General features: G+C 39.0%; 1 protein-coding gene across 5 annotated transcripts in view; it reads right to left on the bottom strand.

Annotated features, from left to right (window-relative positions):
- The window catches only part of ttll7 (tubulin tyrosine ligase-like family, member 7), an 82,691-nt gene that overhangs the window by 6,001 nt on the left and 53,957 nt on the right, over positions 1–22,733 (bottom strand). For 3 of the 5 annotated variants that reach the window (XM_044129518.1, XM_044129517.1, XM_044129520.1), the window contains exons 15-21: positions 19,790–20,021; positions 14,848–15,158; positions 14,009–14,143; positions 11,380–11,460; positions 7,841–8,001; positions 4,592–4,765; positions 1,737–1,843 (exon numbers count right to left, since the gene is read on the bottom strand). In XM_044129518.1, the coding sequence (XP_043985453.1) occupies positions 1,737–1,843; positions 4,592–4,765; positions 7,841–8,001; positions 11,380–11,460; positions 14,009–14,143; positions 14,848–15,158; positions 19,790–20,021 (1,201 nt within the window). The remainder of the gene's footprint in view (positions 1–1,736; positions 1,844–4,591; positions 4,766–7,840; positions 8,002–11,379; positions 11,461–14,008; positions 14,144–14,847; positions 15,159–19,789; positions 20,022–22,733) is intronic. The other 2 variants (XM_044129521.1, XM_044129522.1) reach the window with 1 other exon arrangement.

Raw genomic sequence — 22,733 nt, 5'->3', positions numbered from 1 at the left:
CATTTCTTCAAATAATCAGAACAAGTGCAGACATAACTGTTTTGATATGATAGCCTGTCCAAAAAAGGATGTTTCATGACACACTTACCTGTGTGTATGGGGTAAGTTGAGCACAAGTTTGAGGTAAATTGAGCCGTATACATATAAACACACACATCATCCTATTTTTGTAAGGTGTAAGGTACTGTATATGTGTTGCACTGTACCTTATAGAGGGTGTCACCCTGGGCTTTTCTAAGGTCCCGATCTTTGCATTCTGTGTTGGTTGTGAGCACTTAATAGACAGCAGTAATAGAATCCACCTATCACTCTCACCAACAAAAGTTTCATTAGGTGCAACTTTCCCAAAATTCTGTTTTAACTTGAGAGTTATTAAAAAAGAAAATACGAAAAATGCCACTTGTGTGATGAATTTGAATATTTACCTCAGGCTTGAATCACTGGTTCTTGTTGTTGAAAGTCTGGCATTAAAATATGCCATTTATGAAACCAGCTCATTGCTCGAGCCATCTGGCTTCGTTTCACAGCCCTGAAGGTTGCTGCCTTCTAAGGCAAACCAATGCTTCTTTGTATATGATCATGTTGAGGGCTGGTAAAACTAAAAGGTAATTCATGTGGAAATGAAAAACACCTGTGTCCTTTTACCATTTTCTGCAAAACAGCCTTTCAAAAGCATCGTGCATTTTATTACACTTCCACTGACGTATACGTTTACCTTTTTAAAGTAGGTCCAGAAAAACAGCTCACATGTACATGATGAGGTTTATGTTTTGTTATTCATGTTTGGGTCATTTTAATGTAAAAGACAGGGTCAGTCCCTATAAGCCACATTTTCTGTAAGGAAAATGCCAGCAGGCATGCGGCTTGAGCTACAATATGATTTCAGAGCTTTTATATAGACTGTCACTTGGTCTTTCAGATGCAAATATACAGCTAAAGAAGTCAACTTGAGTGTTTAGAGAGAGGGACCGCTATCGGGTCACGGCACAGGACATGAGCATGCACACCCATACGCTTTCACATCCACACAGTTTAGCCTTTCATGTTATGCATATGCATCAATGAGAAAATAAAATCCTAATTGCTTCTCAGCCATCTGAAGTGGCGGCAGTGGTTTGTGCGCGGCCCTTCGCATGCCGATGAAGAGACGTGAGCCACTTGTGGAACTGCAAACCACACGTTATAAACCAAACTTCTTTTTTTTTCCCCTGTCAACCTGTGACGGGAAGAGAGCGGTGCTCGGGTTGATAATGACACAAATGCGGTGCAGGTGAAGCTCTCAGTTCCCACTGAGACACTTGTACTCCAAATGTTCTCAGGCTACAGTAGGATGCTCTTGATTAAAGCATTTTGTGTTAAAGACGTGGTGGCACTCGAGTGCTGTGCTGCAAACAGGTTGAATGTTTGCAGAGTCGACTGAAAGTGCTCCAAACAGTCTGAATGTGATTTCTTCTCCTTATTTTTTCTCTTGCGACACAGAGTAACAAATTTGGGGAAAATAGTGCAATCATTAAACTGTTTCATTATGCTATTATAATCTCAATATGGATTTTTTTGCTGATGAGAGAAGGAGAAGGACATCATGCCAGACTGTTGGTTCTGCAGCCAAAGCAACCATCTTCGGGCAAGTTTGATCAGGCCTTCATTGAAATATTGAAGTGGTGGCACCAACAGAAAGCAGTGAGAAGAGGCATTGTTGCAGGATGAGGGGGGATGGAACTAAACCAAGCAGAGACCTGAGTTGAGGGGCGAAGAGACGGAAGAAGAAGAGGTAGAGGAAGCAGCAGCGACAGCAGCAGGAGGGGAGCCATGGGTGGAGGTTGGTCCAGCAGCGAATGGAAAGCTTTTTTATACAAAGATATATAGACAGAGGAAATAAGGAAAGACAGACAAATGCAAGCTTAAAGCTATCCGAAAGGATACCTTCAGCAAACATGTGGTTCTGAGAATGATCAGATCAAATAGAGAACATATTTGCATTCACATACTCGAAAATCAGTTCAGGCAAATTATAAAGGAACATCACAAGAGATAAAGCATAGAAACACCACATACCTCTTAACAGCTAAGGTTTTTATACACTAGAAGCAAAGTGATAGCTTGTTAAAATATGTGCAAGGCTTATGAATCATGTAAAGTGAGGCCGCAGGAAAAAAAAAGGAAAAAAAAAAGCTCTCTCTCGTAAGGTCATTTGCTGCTCAGACTCATCTGGGCTCTAATTGAATTAAGAAGGCCTCCAGAGGCCCCGGGCTAACCTGAGCGCTAATCTGTGGGCCATTATTTCCTGTTAACGGCACGCTCCCTCTCTCTCCCTGCTCCCAACTCGGCTCCCGCCCTGTCTGACAGGCCCACAGCATGTGTGATTTAAAAGTTCACTCATTCCAAACCTGAGCCGCTGTTCCCTGTGGCGATCTGCGTTAAAAATAGAATGAGGCTGATTTTTGCTTGTTTGTTTTATCGGGGGTTGCATGAAGAATATGATGGCTGCAAGGCTCCGCAGAGGGGGAGTGGGGGAAGCGGAAATGTTTCCTGAAAGAGGTTTAATGATGATAGCTGTATCGTAACGCAGTGTTTGTCAGTGCCTTCCAAAGGGAATTTATTACTTGGCACTTGTGGGGCTTTAGTCTGCTTTGATTAACACTCCACTTTGACCTAAATATCAGATTAAAACACCAAAATAAATATTCATCAAGGTTGTTATCTTTACACATGTTCAGCACTGCAGCAGGTATCATTCATTGCCTCTGTGTTGTGCTTATTATCTGATTTATTTTTTGCTACGTTTTTAAACTGTTCATGGCATTGCAGCAATCAGCCAGAGCGTTAAAACCACCTGCAAGATACTGCACAATGAGCTGGACGCAGGACAGCTGGGAATTTTCTTGTGATGTCATGTCGTTTTGGGTTGCGGGGAGGGGCTTGTAAATACAGACACCCGACACTGCAGTATTATGACCTGATCAATGCCAATAACATTGACTGATTGTAATATCTCGTTAATATTTTACACTTATATTTCTGGTTCATTCTCATTATTTCGCTTTGTAAACTTAAACACAGTGATCTGCACATTAAATAGTTTAAGTAAGGATGGAAGTCAAGACGTCTTCCAAATGAATGTTATAACAAAAGCAATTACTTTAGTGTTTATTGAGTCTCAAAAATTTAGAGGATCTGGCTCGGCTGGATTCAAGACAGCAGCCTCTATCCGGTCTGGACAGCACTAATCCCTCTTGAACATTTTCACCTTTTGTCACATTACAATCCCTAAGCTTCAATGTAATTTATAAGTGATAGTTTAAGTTTCTTTTAAATTATTTTTTGGGGTTTTTTCCCATTGTTTTGAATGTTGACCAAAAAAGGACAAAAGTGGTCCCACCTGAATAGAGCATGTTGAGAATAAATAATTGTAAAGGAAATGACATGTTAGGACACACCCTCAAAGCTAAGGTTAGAGGATATGACACACTAGGGAACGCCCTCTTTAGGGCATAGCTTAGATAGACGCTAACAATGGAGATCACCAAGTGTTCTTGGGTGCAATTTTGTTCTGCTAGCCCTTAAGGATAGCATGAACTATGGATCACCTCTATTTTGGTATTAATAAAAGGAATTCATGAATTCAACTCACTGACTCTTCTTCAACCTGATACATCAAGAACTTTGCATGGAGAACGGATAAGTTCTCCACAAGCACCACATTGCACAGGTTTGCTATTTCCCTTACAGGACTTGCCATAACCTGCAAACAGGATTTGTTATGATTGTCTAATAGAAAATAGATTGGAGTGCCTGACCAATAGTTGCCCTATTAACAGATTTTATCACCTGAGGTGTGGATCTCTGCAGCTTTTCCAGAGTAATCAGGGTCTCTTGGCAGGTTCTGTGTCTAAGAACCTCCTTGGTTGTTATGTCTCTTTAAGTGCTCGGACAAGTTCTATGATCTTGATAGTTGAATATTGATCTTTAAAAAAACCCTGAGGCCTATAAACAGTAACTGGATTTATGCAAAAATGGACTGTATTTATTAATTAGCTGCCTTCTGTCAGAGAAAAGAGGCTGGAAACAAATGAAAGACTTTGCTTATATACATTTTTATGTTTCAAAAATTATTGAAAGCCATGTAACATTCTATCCTACTTTCCATTTTACAATAATGAACTACTTTGTGTTGCTCTAGCTTATAAAATTTAACAATGAGGTTTGTGGTTGTAATGTGACAAAAAGGAGTGGAATACTTTTGCAAGGTAATGTAAATGCATCTTAAAATTATTGGCCAGGTATGAAGTATATTTACAGGTTATCAGATGAATTCTCAAGACCAAAACTGAACATTTTTATTTGCATATTATGGCTTCATTAGGCATATTTCTTATTTTTTATAATTTTTAAGTAGCTTTTGAAAAGCTTTTTGAATTGCCTTGTATATAAACAAGGCTATACAGATGAATGTGCCTTCCTTCAAAAGAGTGGAGGGCCCTGAGTAATTCATATTGCACCCTAGCATGTTTTTCAAATCTGTACTGCAGCAGAACAAACCAGAAAGACTGTTAAAGTCCAAGAAATCAAAACATTTGAACCCACTTTTTACCTTGTATCATCCCATTCAGGACTGAAGCTTGTCAAAGTGCCACGTGACTCTGAGACAAACTTGTAAACGACTAACAGGCAGTCCCGGCACAGCTGGACGAGTCGGCGACAGCATTGCAGCTCCTGGGGCGACACCACATCGCTGCCCTTGCTGAAGATGATCTCCCACGACGAGCTGAAGAGCAGAGAGCCCAGTTAACACACAAGTAATAAACATCACCAGGAAGCCTCACTTACAAGTTAATTATGTATGCATTATGACCACAGTGTAACCTTTTCACTGTTGATGAGTGCAAAAATCTGCATACACTCTGAAATCTTCCGGCATGGGGATAAACCCAGAGGAGGGATGAAACAAATCCAAGTACAGTTAACCCTCCTAACAATCCTATACATACCCCTGACTGGGAGAGAGTTTCAAGAACTGAGACAGACAACCCCAGGGGGGAAGTTTTGATGTCTTCCCCTCTTCGCTCCTTGGGAGGTGGGACGTGCTTCCTCTGAAAGGGCTCAAAACTCTGTTTCCATTCTCCTCCTCCTAAGTCCTTTCTTAAAGCCTGCTGAATTAATTTCCCACAATAGCTGCTGGGCCGTTTGATTGTTGTTAAGTCCCTCAGATAAAATATCAAACAAGAGACAGCGAGGAGCAAGGAGGGGGTCTTCACCCTGGATTTAGAGGGTGCTTTTGGAGCAGTAACCGCCTCACTGTCTCTGCGTGATATGGGGCTCCCTGTTGGGTTCATCCATGTTAGAGCGTGCCACGTTGAAAGGAGGAGGCCAGGCGATAGGCTAGAGAGCTAGCTGTATCATCCAAGACCACGCTGTGATCAGACAAAGATAAAACGAGGGGGGTGGGATGCAGCCTTGTCTAAACTAATCCTTGCAGGCTAATGTCCCTCCACCCAATCCCTGCCATTTCTTCTTTTCAATCACTTTCCAAATTCTCTCAGTTACTAAGTTAGTCTTTGACTCTCCCTACTCTTATCAAGCGCTTCATCTCTGTCACCTGCTCGCTCCCTCCCACACTCGCCCTCAATTAGGACTCCGATGGAAGCAGGAGAGCAAAATGGAGAGCTGTGGATGGCGGCTTGAGTTACCCCCCTGAGCCCTCTGTGCCAGGGGGAACACGCCGCTGAACAACTGAACTGTAAATGATATGGAGACTAGGAGATGTGAGAAGGTCACACCTTTATCTCAAAGGAGATGAAAAGCTAGCAGTTCAGCAGCTGTCTGCAGGTCGGGGTGGTATATCTGGATCTTTCCGCTTGTTGTCTGATTAAAGGTGCTTGTAAGACTTTAGTTACAGGACAAACCCCAACTGATCTCAATGTAAAGTTGTTTTTTTAGAAAAAGTAAATATTACTTAAAAAAATAAACCACAAGAAGACTTCAGACTGTCAAATAACAGCCTGAACTTAAGAGGCCTTCATTCACCTCCCACCCGATTCCATTCCTCCCTTTCTCTTTCTTCCTGCTCTCACCTGTGAATAAGCCCTGATTAGGCCCGGTTTAAGTGGAGAAAGTGCAGTGGGGTCTGCCTGATCTGTCAGTCACTCCACATCTCCATCTTCCACCTGTACATTTTTTCTGAAGTCAGACTGACTGGAAATGCCAAATTGTCGCTGCTGTCAGTAAAAACTGGTTTATTGATGAATGGAGGGCTCACAGGCATGGGGAACCTAGGCAGTGTATGAGCCTCTAGTTATGGAGATGGAGGAGTGATGCAATGAATAAAGTAGTAATTGGCTTGGAGTGCAAACACTTGTTCCTGTTGACTGCAAGCGATTCAAATTCATTCGTGGTTTTTTGATACTTTTTTCTGTTTTTGTATGTCTGATTTTGCCACAAGAGTACAGAGTACATCACAACTCATCTCATGTCTAAATCATCTTATACTTATTCTAGAAAAATAAATATAACTCAAGAGTTTTTGCAATTGATACTTAAAATCTTTAAAGTTTATCAGAATGTTGAACATTATTTTTTTTATGTTTTGCTCTTTCTATTTGACTCTGATGTGACAAAAAGACTAATTTCTCTTAGCTAGTTTAAAATTTGTAAAAGTAGAGAACATGTCATTCAAATAATGTAGATGTGTGTTGATCTTTATAAGCAAGTATTAAGAAAGCAACAAGAAAACAGTTGTCCATAAGAAAAGCCAGAGTATCTACTAAAAAGTTTAAAACTACTGGACCTGTGATGAGCAAGGCTGGACAAAGAGCCAACTTTCTTTCCACCCAGTGATGAGAAAGACAAGAGGAGTATAAAATATTCAAAGCTCCTGGCAGCAAAGGCTGGCTTTTTGAGGACCAAGTCTCCATAACAATCATTACACACTTTTCCACCAGGTTGTTATTTTGTTCTTAACTCAATTAAATGAAGGTTAAATACAAAAATTAGAAAGTTCACAAGTCAACAGAATAATCAAGAGGCAAACACTTATTCTGTCCTACCATGCATTGTTAATATGCTATTGTAATTTTAATTGGAACTGTTTGCTTTGATCAAATGAAATCAAAGTTTTCAGCGAGAAATACTGCAGGAAATTCTGGACTGAAACAAATGATAAATATGTTTCTGTTAAGCATGGTGGAGGATCCGTAATGCTGTGGGATCGTTTCACTTCCAAAGAGCCTGGGTGTCTTGTTAGAGTGCATGGCATCATGAACTCTTATTGTGAACCCAGGAGAATTTTAAATTAAAATGTGGTGGCCTCTGCTACAATACTGAACACAGGTTATCACTGGGTCTTTCAGCGAGATTACATGAAAGACCCAAAACAAAATCAATTTTTTTTTTTTCCTAAACATGCCAGCCCCAGACCTAATTCATGGAGAACATGAGGAGAGAAGTGAGCTGAAAAGATGAGAACACAATAGATTTTAAATGCTTCACTCCAGACTTTAAAGCATCTAAAGAAAAACCAAAGAGGACTGGTCAAAAATCAGTTATAGGAAAAAACTAGTGCCATGACTTCAGGTCGAAAAATATCTCGTGAAGGAGGATTTTTTCCTCCGATAGAATAAAAGCACAAGAATTAAAAAGAGATTTTTTTTTTACAGTGTGATGAATTTAAAGCAAATCATTGTAAGGCTTTATTCCTGAGGTGCAAACAATTTTGAAGGACAGCGTATTTAGAATAGACCCACTGGTTTTCTGTTCAGTATAATTTTAAGGGTGTTGCGTCCTTTGTTCATTTTAATAGAATTCATTTGTAGACGCAGCTCTAGTCAAGCTCAGACCAGCCTACCCGGTGTTGGAGAAGCAGCTCCAAAGGCCCTGGCCATGACTCCACAACAGTCGATTGAAGACGCGTTTAAAAAGCCGATAGAGGTGCAGGCTCTCTACATCCGGCTCCCTCCAGATCCGCTGCAGCACCATGCGAACGTTTGAACGAACAATGTCCAACACCTGAGGCAACCAGAAAGTAAGTGTGAGATGAGGAGAAAAACAATACTTACTTCAGGTTCAAAGTTGTACAAGTAAAAGGAATGTTTGTTGTAATGAAATACATAATGACGTTTCTTATTTATATGCAGAACTTGGCATTTCTTCCAGTTGTAATTTCTTCCTATTTTTTCCCTGTTGATCTTACCATGAAATTAGCAATCACACAGGCTCCCAAATTTACTCACCAACAAAGAGCAAGCTTGCATTTATGAATAAATCCAGTGAAAAATGCATATTCAACAACACAAACTGAGTGAAGAAAAACTTTAATCAAATTTTACACTGTGCACTGACTATTTGAGCAGTTTAGTCAGTGCTTTCATAGAAGTCTCCATGCAAAGATACAAATCCAATGTCTTTGTGTGTGTGTGGCTGAGCTACAGCTAGGACGAAAAACCAATGGGGCAGACAGTGGAGAGCCTGGAAGAGGGCTAATTGCTGCACCAATGTCAGTCTTGGAGATAAGGTGTCAGAAGTTCCCGGGCGGTCCACAGACACCTTCGCCAGGCTTCCATCTTTCCCCCTCTTCCTTTTTCCTATCCCTTCCCACCTCACAACCTTCTATTTCTTCCCTTTTCTTCCCCTTTTCATCCCAGCTCAGAGCAGTGCTGAGGCTCTTTTGACTTTGATTCCTCGCTCCTCATTACTGAAGTGCTTGTCCGTCTGTGCATCCACGCATGTGTGTATGTTTGTTATCGATGCAAAAGAAGTGAGATTTCCCCACAGCAGCATGAGGCGAACAGGGCATGCATGCGCTCTCAGACAAACTGATAGATGAGTAAACACACACAGATATGTCTTGGTATGGTAATCAGGCGGCAGAGCGGTGGGTGCTACGTTCCTGACCTCTGCCTGCTGCTCATTAGGCTGCTTCACTCCAAATAAACATGAGCTCACGCCACCGAGGCCCACAGCAGAGCACAGCGGTGCAGAAAGCAATGGCTGAGAGATCACATCATTACTGACACGCCTCCTGGATGCCATTTCACGTCTTGTCCCCTCTTCTGTTTTGTTTACATCTTTTTTGGTGGATCTACCTCCCATGGTCCGACATGGTAATGATCTTCATGTTTGTCATGTTTTTTTTTTTTCCTGCTTTTTTTTTTTTTTTCCTCTAAAGTTTGATTTGGGGATTATTTTTCGTGTTTTAAAAGTTGTTCAAAAGCTTTCACAGAAATAGGTAGGCGCAGTGACATTTTGTCATGTACGCTGGTTTTAACAACGTCCATTCCGTGCATGGCGACGAAATAGAAGCCCTGACAGCAAAGGCAGAGGCAGGCCATTTATACGGACGTCAAAAGATAAATGAGCCCCATTTTTAACACTTTTAGACCTAACATCAAAAAAAGAAAGGAATTATCATGGTGAATTGTGTCTGAAAGATAAATGTGTCCCAGATTTAACTCTTTCAGACCTAAGATAAAAAAATTAAATGAAGCATTTATTTCAGAGAAATGTGTCCTAGGCAGGGTTCAAAATAAACCTTTTTATTTTGAACCATCAGAAAACTGGGAAAGGGTGTTTCTCAAAAACATGTAAAAGCATTCACAATATATTTTGACAAAAAGCAACAACTTAAACCTCAACTGATCTTCAGAGTAAATTTTATGGGTACATGGACATAAGTAACAATAGATTTTTAAAAACATCACTTCAGTTTTATACATAGTAAAATATATTGTAACCCAATGCAAATCATAAATTAATTTACTTTTGAGCAAATCACATTTGCGAACAATGGGAGTCATATTGGTCCTAACTATTTTCATTAAACAAAACAAGCTCTAATTATATATTTTTGCTGTCTTTTTTTACCCATAGCTGGCTTTCTTTTGAGAAATTGGTAGACTAATTTGTTAACTTTATTTTTTCAAAATTAATTTTAAAAAAGATAAAACTTACCAGTTCTCTTTTTCTCTTATGATGTTTGATGACATTTCGGAGAGCAACACGTTTCTCTAAACTTTTACCAAGTCAAACAAACATAAAAATACTTTTATTTTAAAAAGTCTTTTTATTTCAAGTTCTTTTTTTGTAACTCAGATTTTGTATCGGGGTTCTGATTCAGACTTCAACTGCCTTGGCAAAGCAGTTCAGTTCATCAATATTCATCTCTTGTTAAAGATTCTGGGTCATTACTATGGTTTGACCTACATCATTCTATTTTAGATCTGGTTGTATGTTTAAGGTCATCATCCTGCTGAAAGGCTAATGTCCACCCAAGTTTAAATGTTTTTGGAGCCTCCAACAGGTTTTATTCCATCACTGACCTGTCCAAGAGTAAAGTAGATGGAATGGGAGTCAGATTTTGAGCCTGATGATTTGGTTCGGAACAGGGAAAGGATGGTCTGCTAATAAAAACTGTGGAGTTAAAAGTGTCTCAGTGAAGAAACAGCTGTGCCCAAAAGGGAAGTTCTTTTGGTCACAAGACATCGACTGTGATCAAAGAACAAGATTCCAGATACAAGTGACTGAAATACACATGCTTCTCAGGTGGGCTGGACTCGACCGTAGAGACAGGCTGCAAAGCTCTGTCATCTGAGAAGGGCTCGGAATAGAGGTGCTGCTCCTTTGCATCAAAAGGAGTCAGCAGAAGTGGTTGGAACATCTGATCAGGATCCCTCCTGGGCACCTCCCTCTGGAGCCTCTCCAGGCCTGTCCCTCTGGGATAAGGCCCTGGAGCAGACCCAAAACTTGCTAGAGGGACTCTGTCTCCCTTCTGGCCTGGGAATGACTTTGGGATCCTCATAATGAGCTGCAGACGGTCACTGGGGAGAAAAATGTCTGGGTTCCTCTAATAGAATTATTGCCTGACTACTCGCTCTTGGAAAATGAAGCACAATGGATGGATGGATGAAATTTTAAATGGGACATCTTATGGTTTTACTTAAACCATAAGAGGCCAGTAAATCTAAAAAGGCAAGATCTTAGGAGTTCAAAGCTAGTAGTTATCCTGTGAACTAATTCTCCCACCTGAGTTAACGATATCTTCAGCTCCTCCAGAGTTACCAAAGGTCTCTTGGCTGCTTTATTTAAAGTTATCTTTCCTTGACTGGTTTGGTGGAACGTCATTTCCTGCTAGATTTGTATTTGTGATGTAATCTTTCCATTTTCAGAAAGACTAGGGCATGGTCTTTGAGATGATTACAACTTATTGTTTTACAACCTACTCCTGCCTTGAACTGCTCATTATATCTTACTTGTCTGTTGTGTTTCTTGGGTTTTCATGATAAAATACAAATTTGAGAAATTAACAATAGATGTGAATCATTTGCAAGTCACTGCATAGACATAAAGATACAGTATTACGATAGACTTGGATTCTGCTTTGCGACTCACCTTCCGCTGTTTGGTTGAGTCCAGCTTCACCAACCAATATGACGCCACCTTTGATTTATGGTACCGCCAGTTGTCGAGAATCTGTGCAATGAGCATTCATGTTAAAGCTTTGGAAATGCTTGTAACAAACAAAAGCAAATACATTATTAAACACCATTTTATGAGATGGAAACGTCCAGTTGCATTAAACATTAACCATCTTCTCTGAGCATTCAAGGTTTCTACAGGCCTTTTATACGTAGGAGCAGAGAGAAAACTATTGAGATGAATTTATTCATCTTTTAAACTTATTTTTTAGACACTCCTTGTGTTCATTATTTTTCTTTCCACTAGGCTAAAGAATAGCAAAAGCTTTCCTTACAGAAATGAAAAACAAAAAAACATTTTGGTAATATCAAAACAATATTTTAGATGGACGCATTATGGAAAACCTATCAAACCCTGAAGACTGCAGTGTTGCTGGGTCTGTTTGATGGTTAATCTAATCACCTCGCGCCTCCTTCAAATCAGTCCGCGTTACAATAGAGTTCCATGTTCAAACATGACGGCACCATTAGACACTGGGTTCCTTGCACGTTATTTGCCACATCAAGCTACACAGGAAAGTACAAGGTGACAGACTGTTTACAGCAGCACAACACAGACTGTCTTATCTTGTTAGTGCTCTGACTCCTGTCTTTATACTCTAATCAAGGGAAAGATTTTAAAGCATTGTTAAGCTTTACAAAATCACACGTCAAAATATTTCCTGTAACCAGAATTAGAACATTTTTTCACCTTTATATGTGTGACTCTTATAACCCTGTAAAATGGTGAAATCTAAAAAAAATCCTTCTTATGGAGGTTATGCTGAAAAAAACATCTTTGTATTTTTTGATACATTTAAAACTTGTGTGGGTAATTCTCATTTTCTTACTTTTAGAACCAGAGTAACAGTGCATATTGGCCCATTGCTGTTGTTGTTAAGCCACACTTTCCCACTGATGTACTTATGTCACATAAGGTGCTAGATCCCCTGCAAAGAGGGTCACAGTGGAAAGCTCCAGTACAGTTTACCTTTCTATTCTCACACACACATATCCACACACAAGTGGGTTTCCAATGGTTTTTAAAAATCGCTTTTTTGGAGGTTTGCTTTACCTCAGCCACTTGTTTAATGCTAACTGCAAGTGCACTGCTGGAATTCGGTATTTTTTTTGCATTGTGGGGACATTTGTTGCAAAGACTAAACCTTTACGTTTGTCTTTTAAAAAAGGCAAAACATACAAAAAAAAAAAAAAAAAACTTTCCCTGTTGCTATGCTCTTTATTTTACATATCAAGATGTGGGCAAATTTTTCAACAAAAACTGCACATAAGAAATGTCCCTTATCAAAAAATTTAAAACTTGCAGTGAAAGACTAGGGAGGCAATTACTTTGATACAAATATGTATTATGTCTAATTAAACCTGAATTGTGAATTATTACAAAAAAAACCCAAAAAGAAGATAAGTGAATGCTCCTCCTTTGAGTTAAGGAGTAAACAGTACAGGTGCAGTCTCCCAGCTGTGCTTTCATTTTGCGTACAGGTGTAGTGGTAATTGTCTTCCACAAAAATAGTTTGGAATCTGTATTGCCTGTGGCAAGTTGTAATTTTAAATCATAACAAGCACCTAAAATCCATTATTTGTTGCTGAATGTCAGAGTCATGTCAAGGAAAAGATTTTTTTAATATATTAATTTAGTTAAACAAAAGCAAGAGAAATTTGTATTGCTAAAACTGAAGTTGATTATTGAAACTTGTGCCCCAGGTATCTTGAGATTTTATGCTTATTTATACAACCTATTTATACGACACGTTTCTGCAGAGAGTGCAGGAACATATAAAAAACCCTACTTAGTACATAGAAAAGCTTCATCTCAGTAAACTTGATCATGCCCAAAAGTAAGTTTATTTGTTTAATCCTAAATCAAAAAATGTTAATCTTACATTAAAAAAGGCCATTGCAGAAAGAACAAGGTATTTCAGACTTTATTTATTTTGATGATTATGGCTTACATGTAATAAAATTCCCAAATTAATTTTCTCATTAAATGTACATACAGGTTCACGGGTTCACACAGCTTTCACATTATAGATTCAAGATGAGCTTTACAATTTTAAAGGGAGCCTGATATTATGTGCGTTTATTTTCATAAAATGAAACTTGACTATATTTGAGTTTTTTACTAGCTGATTAACAAATGTACGGTACATGGATAAAAATAGTTAAAATATGCACCATCTGCACATACAGATTTAAAATAGCAGGACCCTCTCCTGACAGTTTCCGTGCAATTACAAAGAAAGTGGCTGTGATTAATAGAAAGGAGTGGAGGAGAACAGCATTGGATTGTTACTGTTACTGGGTTCATTTCAAATATAGAGGAAGACAAGTCTGATCTGACATGCTATCGTAAAGTGAGACAAGGAGATGAATCGCAGCTACACTGTAAAAACAATCAAACCAGGCAACAGAGAAATTCAAAGCATCTCTTGGTATCTTTGCTTCTTATAATTTCCCTGTTTTCTTTTTTATCCCAGCATAAAACAGTTCAAAAAGAAAATTAAATTAAACAAATGACCTGTCTACAAGAAATCTTTACCCACCTCGTCTAGCACTGCCTCAGCCTCTTCTTCAGTCTTCCCCGGAAATCTGATCCGCATGGCAGTGAGTGCTGAGAGGGTCTGACGCACCATTTCGGCCTCCTGCTCCTTAGACTTCAGGTTTATCAATGATTCACCCTAAAAATATATACATGACAACTTAGAACAAAACTACACACACACATCATCACTGACATGATGCTGCATTTGAATCTGCTTCTGTATCCTTCTTTTACCAGGGGAGTAAATAAATAATACAACAAACAACTGCAATAAACATTTTAAAACTAGAATTGGATGCACAAATTTTGATTTATTGTGGACTTTCTCTAACCCAAACAATATCAAAATTTTAGATGTATATCTAATACATAATACCTCATATATAATACCTCATATTAATATAAATTTGAGCTTACGTGAAGTAGTCTAAATTAAATTAAAATTGCTGCAAAGAAATATTATTTCCAAAAATGTATGCCCTTTTCTTTCTACCTGAAAAAAACTCTAAAAAGAAATAAGTTAAAATGCATCTTTAAAAGTCATTCCTGACTATGTAAACGCTTAGTACTGTTCACTTTATTCAACAGTACTAAGAGAAGACAAGCTGTGAAGAGGAAGGTAAATTGAGAAGGAAGGCAGAAAGCAACAGATGAGGACATTTGAAGGTCATTATCATGGGCTGCAGTAACCTGATATATGTGTTTTAAAAAATTGACAGTACTATTATAGTCACATGAAAAACAGAAAAAATGAAGGTTTACAGGTTGAACTAACAATTTAAAAATGAACTATGTAAGCATACTTTATAATTTAACACATCAAAGGTTTGAGTATCTTACCACATTAGAGTGGATAGTCCCCAGGCTGCTGCTGTGAGGCACACGGTGGGCGGAGCCACTACGGCTCAGCGAATGAGAACGAATCGCAGCGGAGCTCAGCGTAGCGGAGCTCGGCCTGGTGAGAGGCGTTGCCATCGGAATCATCGGAGGTGGCCTGGAGGAAAATGGTCGCATCTCATTGGGTGAGGGGAGGGAGGCAATGCAGCGAGGGCAAGAGATAGAACGTCTGATTGGACCAGAAAGGGTTGGAGACACAGAGGGAGTAGTGCCTGTTTTGGGGGACTTGATTGGAGGTTTCCAGAACATGCGGCCTGTAAAGACACAGGAAACGTTGAAACGAAAGTGTTTGAGATTGAGAAAACAGCTTTTCACTCCTCAGATTTCACAATGTCTTTGTCAGGCTAGCAAACTCTCCTGCTTGCTTTGCATCATTTGGCGCCTACGTCATGAGATGAAGTGTGACACACTGACCCAGCGGTTCAGCTTTTGTGTTATTAGCAAGTCTGTCTTGTGTTGTCAATGTCAGAAATTTAACATAAATCTGGTTCTTGTCAGGTCTGAGGCCAGATTAAGGAGCAGCTCACACACACAAGGAAACTCGTAGAAAATTACACAGAAAACCGTCACAGACTCGGTTGATAAACCTGGATACTGTTCCAGCTTGTCTATCAGCCAGTGTATTAGTGTGCGTCCATCGTAAAGCAAGTTTACAAGTATGTGTGTTTGTGACTGCTGAATCTTCCAAGGTTTGGTCAGTGCCAACTGTGAGCATTATGGAGCTTAGTTGTCGCAGTCCTTTGGTGGCTTGGTAGGAAGAAGGACTTGGCAAGGTTGCTGTCTCTCTGCATACACCCACACACACACACACACCCCAACACGCATGCATACGCTTCCACAAAAAACTTTATTCTTTTCCATGATCTAGCCCCTTATTTTGTGACAAATTGAATAGGTTAATGCAAGACTCCTCTCCTTGAGCGGTATAACTCAGCCCACAATACAACCAGAGAATTTCTGAGCCAAGGTCAGTGCATTGACTTCTGTGAAAAGTGTTCTCTTTTCTCACTTCTAAGAGCAAGAAAGCGATTCAGTACATGTGACTGTTGTGAATTGGAGGAAATGTATGAGGCTTATCACTCTTGCTATAAAATTATATAATTCTACATAAACCCTCAAGGTACTTTCAAGGTGTTTTACAAAAAGGTCTCTGCTTCTACTTCCATCAAAATTCTCCTGTTTATTTCTATGCAGAACTTCACCCACTCCTGTTCTCAAATGAGTGCTGTGGCCCTTTCCATCGGCGGTTGCATTTCTGAAAAATTGTTTTACCAATGAACATGAGCAAAACGAGCCAGATTGCTGAACTCACATATTAGGATTTTGCAGCAGCAATTAGGGAAGGAACATACATGATTTATTGCATCGGGTAAGCATAACAACAAAGAACCTAATACCACCTTCTGAGAAGATCATACTTTAATTCTGACCTTTTTTGGATATGGACATAAAAGAATTTGTTCAATGATCCTCAGACAAACTAATGTGGTTAGTGACACATTAATGTGGTTGCATAAACTCGCCTTCAATTTAAATTTACTTAAACATATTTTGATCAAATTTTGGCACTCATTCTTTTCAAGGTTTCCCCCCAAAAATGGTGGTTGGGTGCTAGAGCAGTCATTCATCCAGCAACCCAATGTCTTTTTGAGTTAAAAAATGTGAAAAGTTTACAGGAAATTTGAATATACCACTTATAATTATGTGTTATTAAAAGATTGGAAGATTAATACCCCGACACCAACTATAAAGTCTTAAAAATGCAAGCATTTTAAAAAGACTTAAAACAAATAAGTCTTTTATTAGCCTGGTGGAGGCACAAGTAAAGCCTAGTGGCCAGCCAAGTTTATAATGCACATGGGAAACCCTGCTTTTTGTAGGAAGCAATTGAGTATGTATCAATTGCATCCATTAAAATTTTGTTTTCAGTTGCATGAAACTGCAGTTGCCTTGGAGTAACAAGGTTCTGAATTCAAATCACAGCCAGGGTGGTTCTATGTGGAGTTTGCATGTTCTCCGAATACATACATAATTTCACTACAGGTACAAGCCTCTCAAAATGGCTTGTAGGAATGACTATCTGCACGCATGGAAGCTTGTTCTGTGTGTCACTGTGTTGTCCTATGGTGAACTGGTGACCTGTCCAGGGTATACCTACGCCTCTCCCAATAACATCTAGGAATTGCTTACAGTCCCCTGAAGCACCACAAGGAATAGGTCAATACAGACAATGACTGAATGAAAGTAAGTTGTAGTTTACAAAGAGCTTATAGAGAAAATCAAAAGCCTCTTATTGAACAGAATAGAGAAAAGTCAACAACATTATGTGTAAATTATGAGAGAGAAACTACTCATTAGTCACTGGAGAATTGATGGGACAACAGTGACATAAGAAAATCTAAAGGCTGCTCCACATTTGCTAAAAAGGCAAGATGATAACTGGTCAAGGAGGTTGCTAAGAGACCGGAGGCAATACTGAATTAGCAGCAATTTTTTTTCATCTATAAAAACCGGTTGTGTTACATATGGACAGACAACCATCATTTTTATCCACCTTATATCTGAACTATGAAGCAGGCTTACAAGATTACAGCTTTTTCTTCCAAAGGCAACATCCAGATCTGCCAAAAATCTATTCTGGTCTTCTTGTACTCAGCATCAACAAAATAATACCATCATACTCAGATGGAATTAGTTTTTTTAGTCAAGGTGGGATAAACAGTGAAGTGTTTCAGATACCAGTCAGATTTGACCTAAACCTTTAGGTGTCTGAAAAATCTTTCTTAAAAAGTTAGACACGATAGAAGTTTGTTCCACAGAGGGAAAAACTAAGACATGAACTTTGTGAGTCTCTGTCAATCAATCAAGGAAAAGTCATAAGGTTATTTCCAAACAGTTTTGAGTCCATCCATCTGACGTAATAAAATACTCACTGGGATAAAATATCAGAGAGACATCCTCCAAAAGTAACTACAACTGAATCCTCACAACCCATCTTATAGGCTTTGATGGTAAAATTTATGACATTATTAAAAAGAACAGTTGAGTTTGGCATGTGTTTAAGTGATAGTGTAGATATGGAGTCATATCTATTGTACTGTTATGCATCAGTAAATTTATTGCTATGTAGAAAGTAAGAAATAGCCCAAGTGTATGACACAAAGCTGTATATGAATGTATCTGAATGAATGAGAAAGCATATTCATTTTAAAGTAGGTGATGTGCAAATTTGAATATCTCTCTACCACATTTAGATACCACTAGACAATTAGTCTCAATCCATAAAACCTCACATTAAACCTTGGCTACACCATACTAGTACCAGATTTTACCCGTTATTTTCTTCAAAACCTTCTCAATAGTTTCTGTCACAGACTTAAAGTGTCGGAAACACTCATGAGAACTTTTTTAATGCATTGACATAATAGCATCAAGCAGTTGCTACAGTTTAACCAGCTTTAAATCCATAATGTCCCAAAGTTGCTCAATTGGGCTGAGATTTGGTCACTATGAACCAGATCACAGTACAATGAACTCATTATAATATTCAAGAAACCACTTTTAGAAGATGGGCACTTTGTGGTCATAAACAGATGGGTATGGTCAGCAAAAATATGCAGTAGAGTTTAAAATTTCAGCCCAAAGTGAGCTAAGAAGATGTTCCTCATTTCCTCATCAGGCTAAACTGTTTATGGAAAGCAGAATGAATCCATATTTTCAGATTTTTTTATGCCATATCATGACCTGAACATCTAAATACAGGGGCTAACATAAAACCAAGTACATTTTTCTCCAATGTGTTCTTGTCAAATTTTGGAGAGCCTGTGTGAATTCTAGCATTATTGTTTTCACAACCTGTGGTTATTTGAGCCTTTGTTCCTTTTCTATACTTTGAACCAATTTAATGATTCTCCTCTGACCTCTGATATCAAAAAGATATTTTTATCAGAATGACTGCCACTCAGCGGAATTTTTTTGAGAAATGGTTATGAGTGAAAACCCTAGTAGATCAGCATTTGCCAACAATGATTATGTTTGTTCAAAGTCATTTGAACTCTCAACTTAATTTTTTAAAAGCATGAAAGGAAGTATTTTGTCCTCATCACTCTTAAAAAGTGATTTATGAGAGTAAACAGAAAATAAGAAATAGCTTGCAAAAGTGTTTTGATTATCCAGCAGAGTGCTTTGACAATCTTGTTTCAGGAACTATTATTTATTCATTCTACCTGGTAAGTGTTTAAAGGTCGGGTCATTTATTGACGTATGTGAACTGCTTCACCGAGGTAAAGATATTTGCAGTGAAGTTATATTTTTAACAGAGTTAGAGACTTTTTAAAAGTTGTACATTGTACAGTTAGTCCAATTGTAAAGTTTGTAGCCTATCTAGGATCACTGACCTCAAGTCATCTTTTTTCACCATTAACATGACTCTAGTAATCAGGCCAGAACTTAAACAGTCTAACTATTTATTCATACGGTCTGCTGTAGAAATACTGGCTCACTTATTTCCACCATTTGTACCAGAAAAAATGATTTTTAACTTAATTAGCCCAGTCTAATTAATAACTTAGATTTTTATTTTCAAATGAATATCAACACTTCATTTTTCAGTTTTGACAAAAACAGTGAACATTATTTTTTTATAATATTTGCTTACCTGCATAAAGTTTTATTTCAATCATCTAGAGTTTTGATTAGCCTCAATAAATTTATAATTCCCTCATCTGCTAATATTTCTTTTATGTTTCTCTAGGCCTCTATTGTTTGTGGTAACTGCTATTTCTATTTTATGTCGGCAAACACACTCAAAAAATAAACAAGAACCTTGCAATCATATGTCACACCCTGCCTTTCTAATAAGGCAGTCCCAGAGCCTTTGCCCTACCTGAGCGCTCAGTCACGTTTTTATCCTTGCTTTCACTGAGGTCATAGGAGACCTTCTTCTCGCCTCTCTTTTCTTTAATTCCTCCTTCTTCTGTTTTTCGTGTCTCCTCTTCCTCTTCTTCATTGGACGAGGAGCATGAATTATCTTCGCTGCTGCCACTGGAGAAGTCAGCCAGGTAGTCTGGTCGTTGGCTTCTTGGCATCTGGCTGCATTCCGGCATGGCGGTCAAGGGCTGGCAACAACAAAGAAACAGATGCTCAGCACATACTCTACACATAACAGCAGAATATCAAAACGAACATAAATTGCACAGACAAAGTCATTAATCTTGACAAATAAGTTACCAGACACACCATTACAACATCGACTTTCAAGCAACAACAGTTCAAATGTTTCACATTATGTCCCATGACAACCACAAACCTGAAAGTATTTCTATAGGATTTCATGTGATAGCATCACACAAAGTAGTGCAAATCTTGTAAGTGGAAGGGAAAATGTAAAAAAGAGCAAAGAAAATTCATAGTTTAGGACAGTTGGAGCAATCTGCTTATAAGACCACTACTTGTTATTTACTTTCATAGCATGGTCTTAAAGAGTACCAAGAAAAAAGGAGGACTAAATTATGGAAGTCCTTCTTCCATAATGACAGTTGTGAAAACTGTAGGTTAAGGATATAACCTTTATTCTCTGAGCACTAATGTACTCTTCATGAACTTGCAGACCAGCAAGTCCTGCCTCACTGTTTTGTCGCCAAAGCCTGCATGGCAAACTAAATAGCCATCAAATATACTTTGGCATTGGAAAATGTATCTATCCCAGCAATGAGGTTGCCACACAAGTTCTAGTCAGTGGCTTGATCCTGTCCATGCTGAGCATAGATACATGCTTCATGACTATATAAGCTTTGTTAAAAAAAAAAGGTTGAATCAAATACGTTCAGTTAGTGTGGTGACCAGTTACAACTGTAACTTTCAGCACCTTGCATGGTAAAGCTTCTGGTCATATGGATTAAAGCCACATACTCCAACTCCAGTCATCAGGTGTTCAAACTTATCTACTATCAATCTTAAAGGAAAAATATGGAAGTCTGAACTCTTCAAGTTGGAGTTCAACTTGGACTCACAAGGATGCAAGAGTGGAAGGTTTTACCTGTGTTAGAAGATTTTACTCACAGAATCAGTGCAACCACTAACAACTGAAATGTTCTAGCTTGAAAAAAACACTATCTACATGTATATAAAAGAGCAATGTTAAAGTAGCAGCTCTTATTCATTCTACAACAGTTGTTTTCCTTCAGTTCGTCAAATAAGTGGATAAAATGTTGAGTACATGAGAGATTTTGATAACATGGAGAGTTTTCTTAACAAAATATGAACTTAGATATTTTCACCTTCTCGTCTCTATGTCTGTGCATTGAAATGTAAAGCATGAGCTAATAAACAAAAGTTTTTAGTTCAATGTTAATTATATATCTCCCATTTTGAAAGGGGGACACAATGAGGACATTGATAAAGCTTTTCTTCATCTGTTATTCAGTGTTCGGGTCTGGCATTGCTGTAAGGCCACCCAAATTAATAAGCAGGAAGTGATCATGGGTCTGAAAGAGTCACCCCTGGGTAGTCATGTGGGCGAGTGATGGAGGAGGCTAGAGACAGAGAAAGATTAAATACATGAGAAGAGAACAACAAGGGAAGATTGGAACATTAGATTGATGAGGTGAGATATAAAGAGAGGGACAAGGTGAATCTCAGCAGTGGCAGCAGAAAGGAACAAATAGAAGCACAGAGGAGGGACAGAATACGCAAAGAGGGGTGGAAATGAACTCAGAAAGGTAATGATTTTGGATATGGAGAGGAAATGAAAAGCATGCACAGGCCCTCATCAGTGAAGAGAGAGACAAAAATGAGAGAACAGACACTATAAATAAGATAAAATTTTGGTGAGAATAGCAATCATTTTGAACAAGGAACCAAGCAGTAGGGTAGGAAAAGAGAGTATCAACCACAAGCCTAAGAACAGTAGATCAAAATTAGAATTTGGAGGCAAAAAGCAATTAAAAAGGCTTATAAACCTCCCTGCCATTCTTTTTCTCAACATCCTGTCCCGTCTGCCTTAACATTTCCTTCGCTGACAGAAACATCAGTGCCATGTCTTTCCTTCAAAATCCTGTCTAACTCCACTCATCACGCTTTCACATTCTGCTTGGTTCAGCTCCACCAGATGGCTTGTAAGCAACTCACCCTCGAGAGGGAATCTATCCGTCACAGCACTTTACTTCCCCCTGTTACCGATGTCTCTCTCCATACGTTCTGCAACATCGAAGCTGACGGGCCCGAAATTAATTTGGACAACAATGATTGTGTCTGAACAAGTTCTCATTCTCGCTCGGGCCTCACAAACGTAACGGCTGAACTTCAACGTCTGGTCCCTAACACACTCCTCAAGTGTTCCAGTCAATTTAGCCCTCGAATGAGGGATGATGTACACGCATCCCAAAGAGAGAGGGATGGAGAGGTGAACGGAGGAGAGTGGAGCAAGTTGATGGAGGGAGTAATGTGCTGTCGCGAGAAATTGAAGGGGCTTACAGGTGGATGTGACAGAGAGGAAAAAGAAGAGAATGATAGACAGAGAGAAGGATAGCAAGGGGGTGTAAGAGGGGGAGCGTAGGTGAAACAGGCTGACAGCTGTCCCCTTAGGGAGTTGGGTCCCTTCTTTGGGCCTCTTTCTGATTCCTTTCTTTCTTTCCAAAGCTGCTAGACAGCCACAACCCCCATTCCCTCCAATCCTCACCACCACCTTTATTTTTCTGAATCACGTCCGATGTGCTTTCTCAGAGTGTTAGCTCCAGGCATCTGACTACCTCCATCCCTTTCTCTCTGGCACTCGTCTTTTTTGAAGGTCCCATGAGGCATCTGGACCCTACGCACTCTGTGTCTCCCAA

Source organism: Gambusia affinis, linkage group LG10 (assembly GCF_019740435.1).
Source record: "Gambusia affinis linkage group LG10, SWU_Gaff_1.0, whole genome shotgun sequence".
In the NCBI taxonomy this organism is placed as follows: domain Eukaryota; kingdom Metazoa; phylum Chordata; class Actinopteri; order Cyprinodontiformes; family Poeciliidae; genus Gambusia; species Gambusia affinis.
Note: the sequence above shows the minus strand (reverse complement) of the source record. Positions and strands in the feature narration are given on the sequence as shown.